General features: G+C 38.4%; 1 protein-coding gene and 1 pseudogene across 1 annotated transcript; both read left to right on the forward strand.

The window, feature by feature from the left end:
• Positions 1–217: 217 nt before the first annotated feature.
• On the forward strand, positions 218–4869 carry LOC148025625 (jasmonoyl--L-amino acid synthetase JAR4-like). The gene is made up of 4 exons (XM_087692840.1): positions 218–1050; positions 1548–1652; positions 2139–2971; positions 3814–4869. The coding sequence occupies exons 1-4, from the start codon at positions 680–682 to the stop codon at positions 4539–4541; spliced, it is 2037 nt and encodes a 678-aa protein (XP_087548966.1). The 5' UTR covers positions 218–679; the 3' UTR covers positions 4542–4869.
• Positions 4870–23055: 18186 nt separating this feature from the next.
• Positions 23056–23667, forward strand: LOC148025626 (uncharacterized; annotated as a pseudogene).
• The last annotated feature ends 1096 nt before the right edge of the window (positions 23668–24763 follow it).

The raw sequence follows: 24763 nt of genomic DNA on the forward strand, positions 1-24763 counted from the left end.
TCGACCGCCAATTGCACGAGACTCGGACCAAAGATGCTTGACGGGGCGCAACTACACGAAGATGCCGAGTGCGTCATTCGATTTGGCAGTATGTGTTCGACCTTCTCATTTTCAGCAGCGGTCCCGATAAGGAGCCACAGCTGATTGACGTGGTTGGGTACAGGAGGCGGATGACGTAGAGGCTACGAAATATCAGTACTGGTTTTTGGCAACAGCGCAGAAAGAGCGATGGACCGAGATATCAATATGCAGCACGTCGATATAAACCCTGAAGATCTGAAGCGCGGTTGCTATTCGAGATCGGTGTGAGAGAGAGAGAGAGAGAGAGAGCGAGAGAGAGAGAGAGAAGCGAGTGAGTACAAACCGGCCCTGAATATCTGAAACGAGTTGCCTATTCGAGATCGATATACGATAGGAAAGTAAAGTCGAGAGGACCAAGGTGCAGGCAGAGAGAGAGAGAGAGAGAGATCAGTCGCCGGGTTTGATCATTACAATCCTCTTCCAGCTTTCTATTCGTCCTCATCACAATATAGAGAAGGAAATAGAAGCGAGACGCGGCTGGTACAGAGAGAGAGAGAGAGAGAGAGAGCGCACCCTCCGAGGTTGATAATTACAACCCTCTTCCTGCTTCCTATCACTCATCATCATCTTCTAATCGAACGTCGCCGTGCTTATCAGTATGCCGGGCCTCTTTCATTTAATCGAAGAGGTGATCGTGCCGGCGCCCGTCGTCGATGATACTGACCAGGAGCTGCTGACTAAGGTCGACGTGCAACAGCAGTCGGCGGCCGCCATAGCCGAGTTCGAGGAGATGACGAAGGCGGCGGCGCAGGTGCAGGAGAGGCTCCTGCACGACATCCTGCGCCGGAACGCCCGCACCGAGTACCTCGCCAGCACATGCGGCCTGCGCGGCCGCACGGACGCTGCCTCTTTCAAGGAGTGTGTGCCGCTCGTGTGCCACGCCGACCTCCAGCCCTTCTTCCAGCGCATCGCCGACGGCGAGCCTTCCCCCATCCTCACCGCCGAGCCCGTCACCACCCTATCCTTAAGGTCCGATCATTCATCGTCATATTCATTAATTTGTTCTCATGAATCACTGATCCTTTGGCTTAATTGACAGTATACACTCTCTCATCATCAATGCTTTGCCGCCTCTCATCTCCATCCCTTGGCACTTGTTCATTTTCCGAGCTTTGCTTCATTTGCATTGCAGTTTGCTTTATCTTTCATATGTACTTTCATAATTGACGCAGACTATGTCATCCGGAACAAAGGTCTCAGCTGCCCTGTGCTTAGAACTACTTATCTGTAGACGTAATGCCTTGCATCAGTGCCGTTTAGAACTCCTTTAGCTGTGTACCTGTCATCCGTCTGTAGGAAGTGTAGTGACATTGTACGACTGGTACACAGACTCAGTCGTTAGCTGTGATAGCCGGTGTAATTAGCTGTAATAACCGGCTTTTAGTTTAATATGTCTATCAAAATTCTCAGGATTGGTGTGCCCTAATCGTATCACTGCATTAAACAATATCTCTTATCCATTGCAGCTCCGGAACTACATCAGGTGGACAGCAAAAGTACCTCATTCTGTACAAGGAGATCCTTGATGCAAGCTTCTTTTTGTTCCGCGTCGGATCAGCTTATAGAGCTCGGTAATTATAAGACCTATGCACAGTGTGATTCGCCTGTCAGCTTTCTTCAAATCTATTAATGAAAGCCTTTCCTATACACTAACTAGTCCATCCTCTTCTTTATCTTTATCTTCATCTTCATCTTCATTCTTCATATACATTAACTAAAGCTTAAACCAAGAATGTCTTGTGCTCAGTCGTACACAACAAATAACAAGATTTGCCATTTATAGAGTTCACAAGAAGTAAGAAGTTTGCCATTTACATTGTGAAACTCTATAAATGGGCCCCATAAGTGGCTAAGTTACAGGTATTCAGGGTAGCAGCTTATACTGAGGTTGAGGACGCATCTCAAATTTCAATGTTTTGAAGGGGGGAAATGGGGATATCGAACTAATATCGAAAACATCTTGTGTATAGATGACAACTAGTTCTCAGTCCCAACTGAATAATGGCACTGAGAAACGCCTGATTGTTAAGTAATATGGGTAAAGGAATTGATTGCAGGGAGTTTCCCATAAGACCAGGAGGGAAGGTGCTGGAGCTTGCGATGTGTGGGAAGCTGGCGAGGACGAAGGGGGGACTGATCACAGGGACGGCGACGACACATCTGTTCAGGAGCAAGGAGTTCAAGCTGAAGCAGAGGGCGGTGCGGGTGGAGGCGTGCGCGCCGGAGGAGCTGGTGACGGGCGGGGCGGACAGCTTGCAGGCCATGTACTGCCACCTGCTGTGCGGCCTCCTGCACTGTGAGCAGGTGGAGTACGTGAGCGCCACCTTCGCCTTCACCATGGTCGAGGCCATGCGCACCCTCGAGGCCCGCTGGCGCCCCCTTTGCGACGACATCCGCTATGGCCGCCTCAGCCCCTCGGCCGTCACCGACCCCTCCCTCAGAGCCTCCGTCTCCCCCCTCCTCGCCAGCGCCAATCCCCCCCTCGCCGACCTCCTCGCCCGCAAGTTCCTCCACCTCGACCAGCCTACTGTCGCCTGGCATGCCGCCATCCCTCACCTCTGGACCAACTGCAAGTACGTCCTCTCCATCACCACCGGCTCCATGGACCATTATGCCCAAAAGCTCAGACATTATGCCGGTCCCTCCCTGCCTCTTGTCAGTGGGGATTATGGTGCCACGGAGAGCTGGATTGCAGTCAACGCCAACCCGAGGTGTGATCCATGCGATGTGTCTTACACAGTTGTTCCCAGTTTCGCCTACTTTGAGTTTATTCCTGTGCACTCAGCCAACATCGACGACGTCATGGTGGGAGACCAAACAGTGGAGACAGTCGGCCTGACAGAGGTCAAGGTCGGACAGGAATACGAACTTGTGATGACAACATATGGAGGTGCGTGCAACTTGCAAATCAGTCTTACCTACCCTGTTTATGCGGTTTTTGCCTGAATTTATCTATGCACTTGTGAATGGATATAACAGTAACCGTGGTCAACCCGTAACTAATATTTACCAATTACAATCCCTTTACAATCTGCAAAGGTCACTCATTTCATCTTGTACTGGAAATCCTTTTGACCATCTGCTGATTTTATCAGCCCATTGACACCTTTCAAACGCACATTTATTAGGCTGAACGTCTGCATTTCGTGTTACTTCATGATTTGTCAAATCTATGCACTATGTCATAACATCTTGCAGAACATCTGGTAGAATGACCTACGAGCCTTTGTAATCAATGTTTCTCAGTATACACGGACATCCGAATCCCAATAGATCATAGAATGAATCATGACTGGTCATTGACTCATTGCTCAATGACCTACGAGCCTTTGTAATCAATGTTTCTCAGTATACACGGACATCCGAATCCCAATAGATCATAGAATGAATCATGACTGGTCATTGACTCATTGCTCAATGTCGAATATGCGTATGTCCACACTGTACAGTCTTACTGCCGTTCTATGATTTATGAGCCCAATTAATCAATATATCTCAGTACCTTTGCTAAATTTGATATATCAGGCTCAGGGAAGGACTGGTCAATGATAATATTATTGTCCTTATAGAATGAGTTATGAGCCTCAGTAGTCAATCATTGCGTATCGAGTAGACTTGACTTAAGAGCCTGACAGGTGAATGTGGAATCGTGGATACAACTCACTAAGTCCAACATTAATAACAACTCCTGAATCCTGACTCCTGACTCCTGAGACTCTGTGCCCTGTGCAGGTTTATACAGGTACAGACTCGGGGACGTAGTGAGGGTAACTGGCTTTATGAATGCGTCACCACAGCTGGCATATGTATGCAGGAGGAATGTATCTCTATGCATAAACATAGACAAGAACACGGAGAACGATGTGCAGAGGGCGGTGGGAACAGCGGCGAAGCTACTGAGGGGGGAGGCAGATGATGATGATGATGAGAAGGTCGATGGGAGGGGGGCGGTAATTACAAGGGAGCTGGTGGACTACACGAGCTATGCGGACAGGTCGACAGCACCGGGGAACTACGTGGTGTTCTGGGAATTGAAGAGGAGCAGCAGCAGCAGCACTACTACTGATACAGTAAGACGCAGGAGCAGCACTAGTAGTGATACAGTGAGACGGAGCGATAGTGATGAAGGTATGATAAGAAGCAGAGAAGATGGGGAGGTGGAGATGAAGATGGAGAAAGAGCTGATGCAGCGGTGTGCGTCGGCCCTGGACCTGGGGTTCGTGGACCCGGGGTACACGGGACCGCGGCGGGCCGGCACCATCGGGCCGCTGGAGCTGTGTGTGGTGGGGCCGGGGACCTTTCGCCGCCTCCTGGAGCGCTACCTGGCCCGCTGCAGCGCCGCCATCACGCAGTACAAGACCCCCCGCTGCACCTCCTCCCCCGACCTCGTCCGCCTCCTCCGCTCCTCCGTCCTCTACTCTACCTTTAGCTCCGCTTACAATAATAGCACCTCGCCCTGAGCCCCCCTTACCCCCAGCCCTGAGTCCACCACCCATGGACCCACTAGCTAGGCAGCATCGGCTACAGACACTTCTCATCATAAGACATACATCGGTCCGTACCCACCCCGCAAGGGGAGAGCAGTCAAGACTCACCACCTTCTGTGTCAGGGCTTCTCGTAGAATGTCGTATCTCCTTCCCTTCGTTTTTGAATCCTCCCACAACCACGAGGGAGGCCTAATTTCCTGTTTCATTGCTTAATGTACACACACACTAATATTATTTATTGTCAATGGAGTTTACAAAGAGTACCTCCACGAAGAACTCAGAAATTTTTATTTTTCCTAAATGTTCGTAAGTTAGTGGCGTATAAATTACCTGGTTCCCTCTCTCTCTTCATATATACATACATACCTACACACACACACACACACACACACACATATATATATATATATGTATTTTATAATTATTAAAATATACTAAATGCTTTATCGTATTATGTATATATAAATACTATGCACAGTGCCTCACATTGATATTCTCGCTTCTTTGCACTAAGGTTTGAAGCATTGGTGTTACTCACAATTAGGGCACTTCATGTTTTGATACATGTTTTTTGTGGCAAGAGGGTTCGTGAATGGTCGTCACAAAGAAATAGCTTTTGTGTTATGCATACATTTTTAGGTATTTAAGAACAGAACATAACACATGTATAAAATATGCTTTATAAATGTGCGAAGGAGTGATTTAAATGTTCTTTTAATATGATTCTAGGATGTATCTAAAGTGAAATAAAAAATATTATTCATATTGCTCACATAAGTTTAACTTACACATATATTTCTATATGAATATATAAGAGAATATATTCCTACATATTGAGTACCATAAAGAGATTAATTGGTGCAAAATAGATTTTTGCATGTTTTAACAATAAGAAAAGATTAATGAAGAAAATAATACACATGTTTTGGGTAAGATAAAATCATTGTCCAGAATTAATTATTGAAAAATAGCGCTCTCTTCTAAAAGACAGTTTCATTCATAATATTATAATTACTCTCGCAATTTCTTAACTTTAGTATCTAAAAAGAAATTAAGAATATTATTCACATCGCTTACATAAATTTGGCTTACATATATTTGTACATGAATATATAATAAATATCTCCACATATAATGATGACATAAAGTACTATCAATCGATTAGTGCATATAAAAACATAAATGAAGAAATAATTATTTTTAAATATGATTGTAGCATCCATCCATAGAAAAAAATAGATGAAGACAAAAGCATATATGTTTTGAATAGCATAGATCTACTATTCGAAATCCTTAATTAGAAAGACAACTTACTTTTCTAAATGAATTATTCAAAGTTGATGTAGGTTGTACAACATGTAGGGGTGATGTTATGCCATGCCTCCTCTTGAAAATTGTGTTGCTACATGTGGCATGTTAGTTGCTTATCTCACGTAAAAATAAGAGAGAATATTATAAAGTTTCAACTTAATTTGTTTTATGAAAATAAACATTTTTCAATGTAAGAAGCTGAGAATATATGTTTTGGTGTGAAATTGTGAATAAAACCTTGTCACACTCACATAGGTATAAAATGTGTAAGACATGTAAATTTTAACATATTTGGCAATAATAAAATTATTGTCTCTCACATCACCTCCTTGTTCACAGCTTCCATGGGTATCAAAGATTAGGCTTTTAATCTGTTTGAGTTTTCATTTTCATATATACTTTTTTAAAAATTTCACCATCAAATCTTGTGCACCAAGTATAGGAGCCACATGGCAAATACTTGCAAGCATTCTACTTAAATCATAGACTAATCTTGGAGCTCTCAAAAAGATATTGGAGAGATTTAGCCATGCCAAGGCTAAAATAGTAGGTCTGTCGTGGACCAATTTTTGCCTATTTTAAAGAGCATTTTAGAGAACTATGGCCAACCAGGGTTAGAAGAGCAGTAAGTCTTGGTTACTTTTCAAAGTGAGGATTCCCTTTTCCCTTTCTTCAAGCTTCTCTTCAAGTTTCATGGTTTTCAACCAAGATTTTCTACTTCACAAACCCTGATTGGCATTTATTGCTTGAATCTTATTTTGATCTTCATTCTGTACATGTTGAATACCAAAGTTGAACCAAGTTGAGCAGGAAGGAGCAATAAACAACCTCGAAATTTGTGGTGCAATTTTTGAGCTAATTTAAGCATGATCACTCTTGCTCTAATGATCATCATCTTGCTTGTGGTTCCTTAGCTAGTCATTAGCAAGTAAAAGCTTCCACAAATTGTCAAGATTACTAGCATTATCTTCTTCTCTAAATTTTGAGAAACCCTAGCTATGGAAACCATAAAAGCTTGAGTCCAAGCTTTAGTTTATCTCAAATTTCTTGAAGATTCTTCATCATTTGTGTCTTGAGACTCATTCTTTTGAACATTCTTTGAAGAATTTGCAAAGATTGAACAAAATTTGCCAAGATTCAACCTCAAGAGCTTCCATGGAGTTAAGATTTGGGGGAAATGGGTTGAAGGCTTCAATGTCAAGCTATTGAGGCTTCAAGATTGCTTTCAAGCATTCAATGAACAAGTATTGAAGATTATTTTATCAACATTGAGTAACCAGAGGCTTATTCAAGTACTTGGGACTATTAAGTCTTCATCAAACCATACAAGAGGTATTTTTCTTCAATTCTTGATCTCTCCATCTATCCAATTGCTGAGTTCATCCATTTGATTAAGACATTTACAATAGTGTATTATGGGAGTACTAGAGTGTGCTTGAGAGACTAGACCTAGGAAGATTTGTTACAAGAATTTGGATTACAAGATAATCCCATGTAGGGGAACAAGGTACAATGATAACTTAAGATACAGAAAATCCCACAACCCAGGATCGTAGGTGTAGACAACAAGACTCGATATAGGATATGAATGATCGCACAACCTAGGACCGTAGATATGGATACAAGATATCAAAATTATAAGATCTCCCTCGACGAGGATGAACAAGATATAAGATAATACTAGACAAGATCTTGTACTATGAGATTACAAGGTGACAAGACAACAATAGTATGACGGAAGACAAAACAAAACTAGATATCATGACTAGACAAGAACTAGAATTAGAACTCGAAGTTACTTACTTGGAGGTCTTGACTCCTTGAGATCCCAAGACTAGCATTTGTGGTAAGACTAAGAAGCTCTATGGCAAGCCCATCCTTTTATAGGTGTTGGAAGGTGGCCAAAGATATTTTAGAATATTCCATGATAACATCATCGATGATACAAGTGATGACATGGCATATCTTCTAGAAAGTTCAATGATGACATCAGCGATGATGCAAGAAATGGCATGGCATATCTTCTAGAAGTTTTATGATGAGATGGCAATGGTAGATTCCCATGGTTGGATTGAGGATGTCTTGTTAAGGGTGCATTCGCATGGGGTGTGGATTCATATGATATGAGCAAGAATTAATTTGTATACTTGTTCACAACATGTGCATGATATTACCCTCTCTTGTAGTGACGAGTTCCATGAGGAGCGGTTTGGTGGTTTGATCCAAGTTTCATTGGATTCCTCTTGTGAAATTCTTTAACTTTGAGAGGTGCTCTTTGAAGATATTCTCCTGGGTAATTCACTGTATGCATACCCTCTATATCATGTGTGTTTAAGGCCTATTTATAAATATCCTTATTTGTGAAATTTTCCTTAATAGAATATGACCCTTTTCTATTCAATTTGTAAGTAACACTTTTATATGGGGCCCTTCTGTATGTAAACAATGTATAAAATTGATATTTTAAAATTGTATTGTATTGAATCCACATGATACATACATATATTTATGATTGACCTCCTCAGGGATACTCTACAAGTTCCTAAGTGCGATCATTGATGTTATATTATTTTGAGTGAGCAAGGTATTGTGTCAGTGAGAGGATTGGAGAGGAAGAAAGAGAAGAGAGATACTATAGAAGAGAGAGAATATGAGGTATAGAAGAGAGAAAAAGAGAGTGATGAGGAGAGAGAAAGACTAGGAAAGAAGAGAGAAAGATAGAAAGAGAGAGAAGGCAACCATGAAAGTTGAGAAAGAGAGAAGATAAAGGAGACTTGTATTATAATAATGATGATCCAAAAATCAAGTCCCTTATACATTTTATAATGGCTAGTGTAGCTGATATTTTACCCTCATTATTTTATTTCCCCTCTCTTACATTCTATCCCCACCCAAACGTTTTTTGGGCACTTAGTACAATAAGACAGGGTAGGAGCAGACTGGAGTACTACTCTAATGCAGACCTTGCAAGGGTTATCCGATGGAATGATGGGAAATTGTTGATTTATAAAGGGTCATTGATCAAGTATGATATATATGTATGATTGGGAAATGATAAAATATAAATCTTAACCCATATTCTCTAAGAAAGTGAAGGCTGTAGATAGTGGACAGTATGTTGTCTACTACATGACCATGTTGTAGTAAATCCAAGATAAATTTTTGTAAGGAACTCCATCAAGGTGTCTAATATATAGAAATAAAGTTCTTAACGAGTACTTTTAGCCCATGTATGGCACTCAATGCTTTCTATTATTCAAAATAAAATCTAGTTCAAAATATTAGTGAGTTTTCTACTATCTTCCCTGCACTAAAATATAGCCATAGATAACCAATTTGCAGCCAAAAGAGCCTACCCAAAAAAGAAAAATTTGCTTGCAAGATGGATGTTGGTCTAAATGAGATCCCCAAGCAATCCATTAACCTCCTGGATCAAAAGGTATTCCATCATAATGATTTTCCAAGAGAAAAGATTGGCCATCAATACTACAACGTTATGGAGGTATAGTGACGGTGATTTGCGACATAAAATAGCGGCGTCGTTATTTGGGTCACTATTAGCATCGCATAATAGCGACGATACTCAGACGAAAAAAATGTGGGCCGAAACCCGAGCGCGTTATTTTACGCTCATACTCGAAAGAGAGAGCGAAACGGAGAGCGAACATCTTGCATTTGAGAGGGAGAGGGAGAGAAAGAGAGAAAGAGGGAGAAAAAAGGCTTCTCACTGCCGCCGCCGCCATTTGCGAAGAAGAGGAGGAGGTGTACGGAGGGCGAAGAGGAGCCGCCAAACCCTTCTTCGAGCCTTTACGGTGAGTGCATTGTTCATTCTTGCTTTGCTTTTGTGTTTTCTCTCTGTCTTTTACTTTTTTTTAGTGTAATTCGTGTGTATTGAGAGAGGGAGAGGAAATGAGAGAGAGGGAGAGGGAGAGGGAGAAGAAATGAGAGAGGGAGAGGGAGAGGAAGAGGGAGGGAGGGAGAGGGAGAGAGAGAAACATTAAACATAATAGGGAAAGAGAGAAAGAGAGGGAGAGAAAGAGGGAGGGAGAGAGAAAGAGAGGGAGAGGGAGAGGGAAACATTAAACATAATAGGGAAATAGAGAAAGAGAGGGAGAGGGAGAGGAAGAGAGAAAAGGAAATGAGAGAGGGAGAGAAAGAGAGAAAAAACATTAAACATGATAGGGAAAGGGAGAGGGAGAGGGAGGAAGAGGAAATGAGAGAGGGAGAGGAAGAGAGAAAAGGAAATGAGAGAGGGAGAGGAAGAGAGAAAAAGATTAAACATAATACAGAAAGAGAGAAAGAGAGGGAGAGGGAGAGGGAGGGAGAGGAAAGAGAGGGAAACATTCAACATAATAGGGAAAAAGAGAAAAAACATTAAACATAATAGGGAAGGAGAGAAAGAGAGAAAGAGAGGGAGAGGGAGAGGGAGAGGGAGGGAGAGAAAATGAGAGAGGGAGAGGAAGAGAGAAGGAGAGGAGAGAGAAAAAACATTAAACATAATAGGGAAAGAGAGAAAGAGAGGAGAGGGTGAGAAAGGGAGAATAAATGAGGAAGGGAGAGGAAATGAGAGAGGGAGAGGAGAGAGAAAAAGAGAGAAAAAACATTAAACGTAATAGGGAAAGAGAAAAAACATTAAACATAATAGGGAAAGAGAGAAAGAGAGGAGAGGGTGAGGGAGGGAGAATAAATGAGGAAGGGAGAGGAAATGAGAGAGGGAGAGGAGAGAAAAATAGAGAAAAAACATTAAACATAAGGAAAGAGAGAAAGAGAGGGAGAGGGTGAGGGTGAGGGAGGGAGAGGAAATGAGAGAGGGAGAGGAGATAAGAGAAAAAACATTAAACATAATAGGGAAAGAGAGAAAGAGAGGGAGACGGAGAGGGAGGAAGAGGAAATGAGAGAGGGAGAGGAAGAGAGAAAGGAAAGAAAGAATGAGAGAGAGAGGGAGAAAACATTAAACATAATAGGGAAAGAGAGAAAGAGAGGGAGAGGGAGAGGGAGGGAGAGAGAGTTGTTTTCTTGTTTTTTGTTGTTGTTGTAGTAGTAGTAGTAATAGTAGTAGTAGTAATTTTTTCTTCTTTTCTTGTTTTTTTTTTTTTTTGTAGTAGTAGTAGTAGTAGTTTTTTTCTTCTTTTCTTATTTATTATAGTGGTAGTGATAGTGGTAGTGGTAGTGGTAGTCGTGGTCGTAGTCATGGTCGTGGTCGTGGTAGCAGCAGCAGTAGTAGTAGTAGTAGTTGTTGTTGTTGTTTTTTTTTCTTCTTTTCTTGTTTATTATAGTGGTAGTGGTAGTGGTAGTGGTAGTCGTGGTCGTGATCGTGGTCATGGTCGTAGTCGTAATCATCGTAATCGTGATTGTAGTAGTAGTAGTGGTTTTCTTGTTTGTTGTTGTTGTTATTGTTATTGTTGTTGTAATGGTTTTTTTTGTTTTCTTGTTTATTATAAGCGCAATGGTCGATGGTCCGCCAATATTTGAGCCATTCTCATGTGGACGATGCATAACTTTCTAGGATTTGGAGAGTGCTCAAGTAAATAGGCTTTCGTTCTCGTTGGTTCAAGTTAGTATTCACTGGATAAGGGTGCTGGAACAGGTCTGGTTACCTCATGTTATCATGCATGTCCATTGTGCGGGCCACAGTTAGACTTCCGAAGGTCACGAACCACAAAGAAGATGGTATATTAAGGACACGCCGCTTTCTTGCCAGAGAGTCATGAACTCAGGGAAGATTTTCTTGGACGACCTCCAATACGTATAAATGCCCCAAGCTGGTACGAGCTGAAAATGGTCCACGCGGAGTCCCATCCAAACGGAATGTGACAGTTCTCAGTTTTCTACGAGTTGCCATATTGGATCCACTTACAGATCAAGCACTTGTTGGATCCCATGCATATTTTCAAGAACGTGGGCAGCTTGCTACGGGACCACATCGCAGGAAAGAGAGACACTATAGGGGCATGAATGGATTTGAAGGAGGTAGGCAAGATGGAGACGCTTTGGCCGCAGTTGAGTGCTGATGGTCAAGTACAGCTACCTCGCGCTCCTTGGGTTTTGTCCACTAAAGAAGAGCGCATTGTGAAGCAAATAGTCAAGTCTATTCGCACTCCGATGGGTATGATGGGTTCTCTCAAGTCTGCATTTTCTAAAGATGACCAATTATCAGGGATAAAATCTCACGATTGGCATAAGATATGTCAGGCTTGTACTATGAATGGATTATAATTGGCATGCGCATTTTGCTATTTGGAGTGTAGTCATTGTTCATAATGCTTTCTCATTTGTGGCAGTTTGTACTACCGATCGCGATCGCAGGATGCCTTACTCTACAAATACGCGGAGCCATTTATAGGTTGTAGAATTTAGTGCAATGGATCTCATAGAAGGAGATTAAGACGTCCTCTATTGAATCCGCGAGACGGGGAGCAGTGGAGATGGTCTATCTCTTTGAGAAATACCTACCTACCAGCATGCTCACGATACAAATCCATCTTCTTGTGCATCTTGTAGATGAAGTGGAGATTGCTGGATCTGTCCATACGCGATGGATGTTCTTCTTGAAGCGCTTTATGAAAACCCTGAAAGGCTTTGTGCAACAACGAGCTCGGCCAGAAAGTAGCATGGCTGAAGGTTGGTTGGTGTCTGAGGCGCTAGTGCATATTTCACAATGGCTACCAACGGTGGATCTAGACAACAATATGCTATGGTCGCTGAAGGACGATGATAGACTGACTGGAGATGTGGTGGTTGGAAATGGGGTAGAAAAAAGAATGGATATTGCAATGGAGAAGAATGTTAATTGCTTTTGTATGTTGCACCATGCCTCTATGGAGACGTGGCTTGCCAGGTATCAACAAGCTAGGCAAGGTCGAGAGGAAGCGCAATCTGAATTTCGACGTAGTATGCACCATCGACTAATTCGATATCCCGAGGGCATGGAGGAGATGCCACGGTTCATGTCAACGCGATAGTTGGATGGTGCTTTGATCGTAGCGTCTTGCAAAGGGACAGAGGTCTCAACCAAGGAGTGGAAATTCTCGAGGAGATGTAGTCCGAAGGTAATGACGTGTTTAGGATTTGTCGTGTCTATATTTTATATGCAACAACTAATTTGAGTGTTTTAATGTATTATACAAAATATATAGTGTAGCGTGGTCACGCGGACGACATTTTTGCGTGGAGCATATTGACAAAATGCGCTTCACAACAGACTGTAGTATCATGGCAAGGTTCAAGCAAGAGAGCCGACGACGAGGCAATGGATCCTAACATGGTTATAGATGAGATGGAGTATTTTGAAAACTTGCAAAGTATTGTTATGGTGGATTACCGTAGCTTCTCCATGATACTATTCGATGTGCAGTGGTTCAAAGTGGTACTTAAAGGAGTTGGAGCAACAGTTCGACAAGGTCCATTTGGATTTCTCGAAATAGATTCCGAAAAAAAATGGACAGATTTGTGCGACACCTTTGTGTTGCCGGTCCATTGTGAACAGGTGCATGAACTCATTTGTTTGTTAATTGTATTACGACATGGTACATGTCACAATAGTTTAATCTCTCTTATACGTATTTGTGAATAGGTAATCTTCTATCCAAACCCCTAACAACCTCGATGGTGGTATGTTATACCTTCAGCTCCCCAAAGTGCGAGAGTATATGATCAAAGCGATGTTTCGAGCATAGATGAGAACAATATGCAAATAGAGGGTTTGATATTGCAAGGGGTGGAGGCCACCAAAAGCTTGGAGCATGTAGAGAAGCCAGCATCGGGTAATAATGATGGAAATACAGGAATCCAAGAATTCTTTGAGAATGAGGTGGACTCATCCTTTTGTGGTGACATGTCTATCGACTGTCCAGTGTATGCGGAGTTGTGTTAGGAGATTGATATGGGACCATAGTATACTTCATACTTGGAGCATCCACTTACTCAATTTGTTGACTAATCGCTTATAAGGGTACATAAGATATGCGTTTTAAGTGAGATCATTTTTTAAAGATTTATATTACCGTGCTTTGTATGATTTAAATTGATTATGCTAACATCATTTTTTGTCTGTGCAGGTGACCTTTCTAGATACTTAGATTATCAGGATGAGTCGAGGGATAAGCGATGAGAAGTTGCATGATATCTTCATGCACATGTCTCCAGATCAGATGGCAAGATTCAAAGACATGGCAGACCAGGAGTTGTCTCGGACATCGTCAGGCCGCTCTATTAGATCTACTTTGGCGCGATTAGATGCTTCAGCTTCGAGCAGACGAGGTCGATGCTCCAGACTTGGGCTAGAGGGAGGGAGTGCTTCAGGGTCAAGGGGATACTGTAGAGATACGGAGACAGTTAGATCACGGTCGACACATGATACATGTGCTACTCCTCGCCCTCGTAGCGGTTTCAGAGAGCGTGGCTCAGGTGGTTGCTGTGGAGGCACAGACGCAGTGTCTCCGTCTCGTCGTTCTGCTAGAGTTGTGTCATCTCCAGGATTTGTCACACCTGTGGGGACATCTACTCTAGTTACTCTAGCTTTTTCTCAGCCGTCGGTAGGTGGCGCCCCTCTATGGGTGCTACACCGACAAATACTATCCCGGTTGGTACACCAGATGTACATGGGTCTCCTGGATATGCCCAGGAGTGTGGTCGTAGGTGGGAGAGAACCCATCTTAGGCATACCCCAGAGGGGTATGCCTATCTTGTCGATGATAGGCCAGGAGCCATCATCATGAATGATGAGGGGAGGAGGGTGATGGCTTGCATGAGAGAGTTGTGCCAACAAGTTTTTTGGCACAACGTCTTAGATCATTGGAAAAACATACCGGAGGGGAGCAAGAACTACATAATATCATCCTTACATGTGGAGTTTTCAGTTCCAGCCATAGCAGATAGGTTTTCTACGGGCTGGATGATGGAGTGCATGCATGCATACATGTCACACAGACGATTGGATGCATGCAAGGTACTCAAGAGTAGGGCTGCAAAGCCCAAGTGGCTAGACGCGAACGATTGGCACCGCGACTGAGGGAGGAGGCTATAGATTCTCCAGGACGTTGGAGTCAACAACGCGAGGCAGCGAGGGTACGACTCGAGGCCAAAGTGGTCCTTCATCTTGGGAGTGGTGGCCACAGGACATATCTGAAGGACTTTATAAGTTTTTCTTTTGTTTTGCTTGCTTATTTTTTTGCAATATCCTTTGTATTGACAATCATGTTTCTAGCAGTTAGTATTTTGTTTCCTTTGCAACACTCCATTACAAATCACGATCCAATTGGCTTTGAGACTCGATATGTAGAGAGGCACGGTCTCACTGCATTGATCGACCGATTGTATAGATGCGGCGGCCCTATAAGTCACTCATCTTTCTTGTCTGCAGTTACCATGTTTAATTAGAATGGCATGAGATCAAATTAAGATGTATGCAAATAAGAAGATGTGACCTTTAGAGTTCCAAGGAGAATCAGTTTTGTTGAAAGTGTCCAAGTCTCGTCACTCTACCTTGAAGGATGGATCTGGTAACAAGCTTTCTCACAAGTTTTATGGAGCCTACAGGATCATGAAATGCATTGGAGACTTAGCATATAGATTGGAACTATCTTCTTCTACTAAGATTCATAATGTATTCCATGTTAGTCAACTCAAGCTCTTTTCCGGTACTCTTATGGATATAGTTGATGAGCTACCACCTGTAAATGAAGATCTTATTCAAAGAGGACATACTTGATGCAATCATAGGTCAGCATGAGAATAAGCTTTATCCTCATTTTATCATTTAATATTTGATTGGATGAAGAGGTTTGCCACCCAAAGAATCTTCTTGGATTTTTAAATCTATATTAGATAACTTTCCTAACCTACGTGATGCATTGGTGGCTAAAGCATAATAATATTGGAGCTAGTTATGAAGCACAAAGGGTCGTGGAAGTAGTCTATTTTAGGATAGTTTTTGTTCTATCAAATTTTTAGAAATATTCCATCTACATAGGGTCAAATTACTCTTCAAAAGCTACGTTTTGACATGTGACATGCTTCATTTGGACACTTCTATCAGAAGTTATGGCAGATTTTATTTAGCATGGTCTATCTTTACAACTCGGGGGGGTCACTCATGAATATATGTATATATAACGTGAGTTCAAAATAAGGGGTTTTTAAAACACCATTTTTTACATACAGAAGGGTGTCATATAAAGGGGTTACTTATAGATTGAATAGGAAAGGGTTGTGTTTTATTGAAGAAAAATTCACAGATTAGGATATTTATAAATAGGCCATGAATGCACGTTATATAGAGAATATATATATAGTGAACCCCCCGAGCTTTACAACAAGCTATCCTCTCATTCTTGGGCTTGTCTCTTGAAGACTTAAAGGCTCTAAACTCTTTTGAAGACATCGAGATCGTGTATGTAGCTAATGGTTACCTTCAAATCTTCATTTCAATCAATATATCTTCAATATTTCGTTCATTTTCCATACTATGTATAGCTGAAATCAGAGTATTACTCTATTTCATCCATCCTTTTTAACAATCTCATATCAACTAGCAAACTCACACTTTCTCCAAAATAAAATTCACTATTCTTGATACTTGTATAAGTGATAAAAATGAGGTTTTATAATTTGTATATTGTCAACTCTCAAAAAGAAGAAAATAGTAATGAAATTACTCAGTACAATGAAGTATCAAGTTTCATTGAAAAGAAAAAAGCACTAAAACATTAGATAGAATGTGTCCAGCATCCATAATATAAAATATTAATGGAAAGATTGTACGAAAAGGGGATAGATTTGACCATATGGCCTAAAAAATAACATTTCTAATGAACTATGCCCTAAACTAAAGAAGAAAAGATTCCTCTATTATTTTTAGTTACCATTGATTTTACTTTATTTCATTAGCTACTCTTTGTGTAAGCAAAAACTTCTTAGTGCGTTTACATTGGGAAAATATATAGTAGATGGTCAAAACTTGTACTATATCTATTCGACATGAGAACAAGGATTAAAATTATTTAGAATGTATATAATAAATGATTTAACCACTCGATCAAAAAACTATTGTATGTAACCCACACCATAGCAAATATACAAATTCTTTGTGATCTTCGTATAGGAAAATACTTAATCAAATGATTGAATTTTTTGCTATATATATTCCACATGATAAAAATGAAAAAAGTCCATTGTGGTCTCCATAGAAAAATATTTACCCAAATAGTTAAAACCTCAAGCAAAATACATACAACAAGGATAAAATTCATGGTGATCTTTATGGAAAAAGATTTAGTTGAATGGTCAAAACCTCTATTGCAAGTATTTTACACAATACTTAGGATTAAAAAACTTTGGTATGTTCACAAGAAAAGATTTAGCCTTATGGTCAAAACATGTATTGTATGTAACCTAGATGATAGCAAGGACAATAATTGTTTGTGATATCCATAAAACAAGATTTAGCCAAATGGTCAAAGCCTCAATTGTACATCAACAAGGATAAATAGTCTTTGTGATCTCCATAGGAAAATATTTGATTAAACAATCAAAACCTTTATTTCATGTATTTCACATGACAAGGATAAGTATATTTTATGAGAGATATTAACCTCATGCTTAAATGTTGAAACCACAAGGACCTCCAAATAATATGAGATTTCATTCCTTATGAAGCTATAAAGATTGAGGAAATTTCATCATCAATTAGAAGCTACTTAAGAAGGAAAGAAAATTTGTATCATGGTTAAATATTTATAAATGTTATAATAACTACTTGTTCATAATAGTAAAATATATTATATTACATTTTGTTTTTATGTTATACTATTTTATTCTAAATCATGTTATATTACTATATCATACTGTTTGTATATTAAGAAATATAGTATCAAATTATATTTAGAAAATGTATTTTATATTAACTTTATTAATACTTAATAAATTTAATAAATTAATATTAAGTTATATTCTATAATATTATATATATTTAATGTGTCTAATATATAATGTGTAATGCCATTGAGGATTTTGAAGCCACCTTAGTGATAGTTCGACAGTAGAATCTCTAGTAGGGTAGAATAGGAAGTGTGCATGCAATATCTCTAGCTCTCGAAATAGGGGAAATATCCCAATTATGGGTTCGGGGGAGGGGGGGGGGACACGGGGAAGTCTCAAGGAAATGCCCCTATAGCAAGGGTTTGGGGGCAACGTCCCCAATGGGGAGTCCGAGGGGCTCGATGGGGGTCTGGGGGCAACGCCCCTAGTGAGGGGCCTAGGGGGAAAAATCGCAACTTGAAATATTAAAAAAAACAAAAAATAGTTACAAAAAAGATTTAAATCTACTCGTATTTCGTAACAAGTTATGATAATTCAAATAGTGCGATATATTAAATGATCTTTTTCATGAGGTTAGTCTTTACAACTAAATGAGTTTCTCTTCCCCTCCCTCTCTCTTTCACACAACTCTCTGACTTGAGATTTTTCTCTTGCATTTTATTGCAGGTTGTTTTGCATCCCTAATCCTCTACGTTTTTGTCTTTGCTCCTGTCGCCTCTCACTTACTACAAGTTTTGTGGCCCTAATCTTTGGTGGTTCTGTCCCCTTGCTCTTCTCTGACTATTCTCTATTATTTCATTTCCTCTATAGCAAGGGTTTGGGGGCAACGTCCCCAATGGGGAGTCCGAGGGGCTCGATGGGGATCTGGGGGCAATGCCCCTAGTGAGGGGCCTAGGGGGCAAAATCGCAACTTGAAATATTAAAAAAAAATAAAAAATAGTTACAAAAAAGATTTAAATCTATTCGTATTTCGTAATAAGCTATGGTAATTCAAATAGCACAATACATCAAATGATTTTTTTCATGAGGTTAGTCTTTACAACTAATCATGACATTTTTCAAAATGCGTTTCTCTTCCCCTCCCTCTCTCTTTCACACAACTCTCTGACTTGAGATTTTTCTCTTGCATTTTATAGTTGCAGGTTGTTTTGCATCCCTAATCCTCTACGTTTTTGTCTTTGCTCCTATCGCCCCTCACGTACTACAAGTTTTGTGGCCCTAATCTTTGGTGGTTCTATCCCTTTGCTCTTCTCTAACTATTCTCGATCTACTGTTTCATTTCCTCAACTGAAACAAATTGAACAATGCAAATTTTGATTCGAATATGGTTATTGTGAGCAAAACTACATGTGTCTTCAAATCAGAAATCTTGCTCCAAGGATTCAGTAATTCTATAGGGTAGTGAATGATCGCCACTCCACAACGTGTCTGCTCTACTTCATGGGTGATTTCTATTATGTTTCGAACATCATAGATTGCTTACTTCTACTAACTACAGGAGGTTTTAAAATCTTCTCTACTTTATTTTTGATTTTGAGTTAGCTTCATTGATTTGGTACTAGTGATTCTCCACTTCTTTTCTAATCCCTGCTAATGCATACTCTCTCTTGATCAATTCAATCCATGCAATTACTACAAACCGCACTACTAATCTTTCATATAATTAGTATAGAATGATATTAAGATCAAGCACCACAATCATTATCTAAATATAAGAATCACGTATAAAAATTAAATGCAATCTTTAATTTTGTAGCAATGAGATTAGGCACCTACTCTTGGAAATTCAATATCTTCTTCTTCTTTCCGATTGCTTGATTGATCTTTTGGAGTTTTTGTCTTTTTTTATGCCCACTACATTGCAAATGATAACTTATTTGTTGTGAATATGAAAAGCATGATTTTGTGCAATGTTGAAAATACTCTCTTTGCTATTAATATGAAATATATGATTTATGTAATGCTAAAAAAACTCCATTGGATGTGAATATAAAATGAAGGGTTTATGCAATGCTTTCATTAATGAGTGCTTTCAAAATACTAATATTTCTTACTATTGTTGATGCTATATACCATAAGGTTTCACCTCAAGGCTAAATCTAGCCTTATATTCATTGTATCATTCACTAATATTAGAGCATTTTATCAAGTCCTCATGCATCATATTATACTTTATTATATAGTACTCTCTATTATATTGTATGTTCATAGTAAAAGCATTTTCATAATATTTTATCGTTATATTATTCATGATTTTGAAATAAGCATATAGCCATACAATACTTACCAACACTCAATAAAGTATATTAAATAGAATACAATATATTATTTTTTCATAGGATGAAATTTAATATTCTAACAACACATATCATGATCTTTCATCAATCTATAGATTAGACCATATAGTCAAGAGTATTCTTACAATATAAGAAGTATTTTTTAATAAATTTTATCCAATACAAACTAAGATTTGGCCATGTAGTCAAATTTTTAAAATAATAAAATATGTAATTTTTTTAAAATTTTCCCAATATATTGTGAGATTTTTCCATGTGATCAAATCTTCTCCTTAAGCTATCTCTTAGCCAAAACAAGGACTCTTGCAGTATCACAATATCTTGCAACAAATAAACCAATTTGTTAATTCTACTACAAGAATGACATTTCACATTTGGTTAGATGTTTTCTTGCATTATCAACCCTTACTTACTTCTTCTAACAAGAAAGACTATTTTCTACTTAGAATTCCTTACTTTCTATAATTTGGCCATGTGAAAAATGTCGCCTTGCAACAAACAAAGCACTTTTTGGGAATTAATCTTGAAAAATTAAGACTAAATCTATGGTGGGTTCAATCACACAAATTTTGGCTATGTTAGATTTGGCCATATGGCAAAATCTTCTAAGACAAACATTTTCTATATTATCTCCAAAAAAGAAGACTATATTCTACTTAGAACTCCTTAATTACCTACTATATTTATAGGAAGTTTAGCCTTATGGTCAAAACTTGTGGTAAAACAAATGATCACTTTGTTTCCATAAACCATTTATTTCATTTCAATTTTTCATAACTTCCTATCTATATGGTCATATACAAATATCATATCATTTTACCATAAATTAGCCACTTTGTCTATTCCACTGCAAAATAAAACTTGGTCATATGGTCAAATATTTCATTTTTTAATCAATGCTGGCATCCAAGAGTCTCCCATTCTTGTTTTATTCAGCCATATGATCAAATCTGATCTCATACATCTTGCAAACCATGAGACCACTTTTTTCATTCCATTATAAAATGATATTTGACTATATAGTCAAATCAAATTTCACAACATGTTGTAACAAATGAACTACTTTCTTCATATGGTTATGAAACTAGATTTGGCTATATGGTTAAAATTAGTTTATAAAAATATAGATATCTTGTAAGTTTCACCATGAGGTCAAATCTCCACCTTTCAAGTATTTTTTACATTACCTTATGTTCATATCTATGGGATTTGCTACATAGCTACATTTGTTTATACGTGAATCTCATATTACAATAAACTAGATCCTTTGTTTAAAAACTATGGCAAAGTTTCTAATCTCATAGATAAGTCTTATGACTAAATAGGATTTAACCACATGGCTAAAATCAATTGCAATGTTTCTACAATATGACTCCTTTCAAGGGAAACTTACATGTACAATAATGAAAATGTTAACTTTGGGTCAAATGAAGTCATGAGATTGCTATATAACCACATTGATATATGGGTAGATCTCATATTGAACTAAACCTCATTCTTTGATTAAATAGGATTTTGTAGATCCACTTTTGTTTGACAATTTTTTCTCTTTGTAGAACTATTCAATGGCAAAGAAAGTTAGCACATCCAAAAAGGAGACCCAATGGAGTTAGTGGTGATTTTGTGTATCCATGGTATGTGAATGTTTATGATAGTCAAGGAAAAAGGGCTGACACTGTTTGCTTATTTACTTTAAATGGTGATATTGCATTTTTTCAACAAGATGGCATCATAGAGAAGATAACAGATGGATGTGCTAGGAAATAGAGAATACTATGTAATCTTGTTAAGATCAAGGGGAAAAATGTAGTATAATCTTATACCTCTTTTACGAGACAACAATGAGAAGAGACACATGCATCGTGATGAGGTGGATGCTAATAAGTTTGACACTTATAGTTATTGGATAATATCATGGCTTCACTCAATTCATGTAGCAAAGATATATATTCAAAGTAATACTACACGTTTTCTAGCAACCAAGCATTTATACACCATGAGAAATGCTAGAATATTAGTTGATTGTCGTGTCAAAATGTTCATTGATCTTTCAAGAATGACAAATATGGAACCACATAATGTTATGAAGAATGCCCCTTATGTTGAGCAACTTCAAAAATTAAGAGATTAGTGGCTAGCATTTAATTCTTGACCAAAATACCAACAAGGGCTTTCTAAGACAAGCTCTCAAAGAGTACCATGGTAGGTAACCACATATAAGCTTACCTTCTCTTTTTGTTAAGATTAGTGTGATGCTCTTTCTTTTATTATATGCTCACTATTTTGATCTTTTTTTTGCAGAGATTTGTGGCATACATTGGAGAAAATTATGCATCTAGAGATTGCCATATGATTATTATCTCCTAAGAAATATTTGATGGTTGGATCAAAATCATGAAGAGATACTCTAGAGGTGAGCTTATATCCTAGGAGGAGAGTTCAAAAAAGAAGGGGAGGCAACCTTCTCATGTTGCATTTCGTTGCCTTATGGGTCTAAAGGATGGAGACATCCTTACACTACAAGAGGAGATCGATGAAGGTCATATCTTTTTTTCTTAGAAACAAATGGGATAAGAAAGTTATGATTGACATGGAAAAAAGGGCTAAGCAAATCAAGCAAGATAGCATCCTAAGGAGGAATTAGTCAGTCTTTTCAATGCCTCAGTTCCAAAAAATTTAGTGTTGCGATGAAGACTTGGGACGAGCTTGTTGGTGACTATGATATCAATGATGAAGTCTACACAAAGATTTTAGGCATTTGCAATGACTAGGCATCAAAGAAGCCCACACGTATTGGAAAAAAGTAAAATCCTCTTCAATCCTCCATTAGTTTTCCTTGGCATGTATATGTTGTTAGATGCAATTTAGAAACCTTTGATCTTATACATAATGCTTACAAAGATCAAATTACCATTGGGGTTGTTGTTCTAGATGCAACAAGTGGAGTTGAGGGAATGAAATGGGAATCTATAAAGTTTGGAGAAAGGTTATGTCCACTCTATGACAAATGACATGTGAACCTAAACAATTGATGTTGTTATCATTTCTTGATTGAAAGAAAATGGTAGCTTTGGAAAATGCTCTTGAAAGCATTTCTTGCAAGGATCACATGCTAGTAGGTAGCATTGACTTCCTACCAATGGATAGAACCTTTGCTCTTGGGTCCATAGATTCCTTTGTGGTTTTGACATTAGTGACTATGAAAAAAAGCTTCATCAAATTTGAGCGATATATAAACAATGCCAATAAGCTTTCCATTTTGGACTTTAAAGGCTTGGATAAGGAGTGCAATGATGAAGACCTTGAAGAAGACCAGAGGATTGCAAATGTAGCTTTGAGAAAGAAAAGGAAAGTTATGGGGACAACAATCAAAGCATTCAATGATGCCCATGTGGTTGTATTTGATGTATATGCAAGTGGACTTGCATCTAAGGTGGCATTGGTAAATCACTTGAAGACTATTGCAGTCTTTTGCAACACTCAAGAGCAGAGAGAGATTGAAGCATACTTGTGGAGAGTCCATGAGAGTGCTAACCAAAATTCAAATTTCTAAGAGGTTCCTTCTGCTGAAGTTCAAGTTCTTGAAGTATCACCTAAGGGTATAGAAGAATCAAGCCAAGATATAGCATGTCTAATTATTAAAGAGAAATTGAAGGCTACTTCAAGTATTTAAACTTCGTTCCTTCTTCTTTCATCAAGAAAGACACATTGATGTAATTTTGGTTTTTTTCTTGAAAAGTTGCCTCTATTAACATTTGCGATATTTTCTTTCTTTGGTGATATTGCTTAAAGAAATGGTCTTTCTTTTTTTTTTTTTTTGCAAAAGGTACTAAGCATGTTTGGTTTTAAAAATGTATTTAATTAAATATTTTGCTAAAATAATATTAAAGAACTCATTAAAATTTATCATCCTTTGTAAGGATAACTGTTTAAAGGAGATATTGTAATCTAGTGTGTAAGAATACTTAACACAATGAAAAGTTTGAGCTAGCTATGCAAAATTGACTTAATTTTATTTTAGATCTTATTTCAAATTAACTCTCATATGTGTTGTGTAATGATCTTGTCATGTTAGTTTTGGTTAGATTTGTTCACATGGTCAAATCTCTTATCTCTTATAGTCTCTTTTACTACATCACTAGTGTATGTCTATGCATGTACCTTAGGATAAGAGAGCCAACAATATACTATACACCCTAACAAAGTTTCATTGCACCTTCCAAAGGAGTTCTACCTCACTAGAAAATATTACAACAAAGATTTCACTTCCAATGTATCTTTTGAGATGTGTATATGGAATATTAAGATAAATGCTTGTTACAATTCATAAGTTTAAACATCTATGGGATATAACTAGTTTAAAAATAGAATGGTTAGTCCTTAAGAAGAAACTATGAAAACTTTATCTAAATAGAGTATACCTTATCTCAATTAAAATTTCATGTGTTACTTATACGTGACATTAGTTTTGGTCACATATTCAAATGTATCATATTTTTTAAAAATTTAAATAATTAGGACTAATAAAAACCTTATTTGTATATGCCATTTTTGAAGGGATTTTTAGAATCTAAGTATGTTTAATATTATAATGATAAGACAATTTCTGTAACTAGTTATAATTATATATTGTTAGTAGCCCAAGTATACTTATAATTAGTGATAAAAAGCAGGTATGGAAAAATGAATTTATTAGAATAGATTTTACCTAAAAGAAATCATCATATATATTGTCTTTACTTCATGATATTACTCTTGGTTAGATTTTT

This window comes from Lygodium microphyllum, chromosome 14 (assembly GCF_053477565.2).
Source record: "Lygodium microphyllum isolate KBCC chromosome 14, Lygodium_microphyllum_v1.1.10, whole genome shotgun sequence".
NCBI lineage: Eukaryota > Viridiplantae > Streptophyta > Polypodiopsida > Schizaeales > Lygodiaceae > Lygodium > Lygodium microphyllum.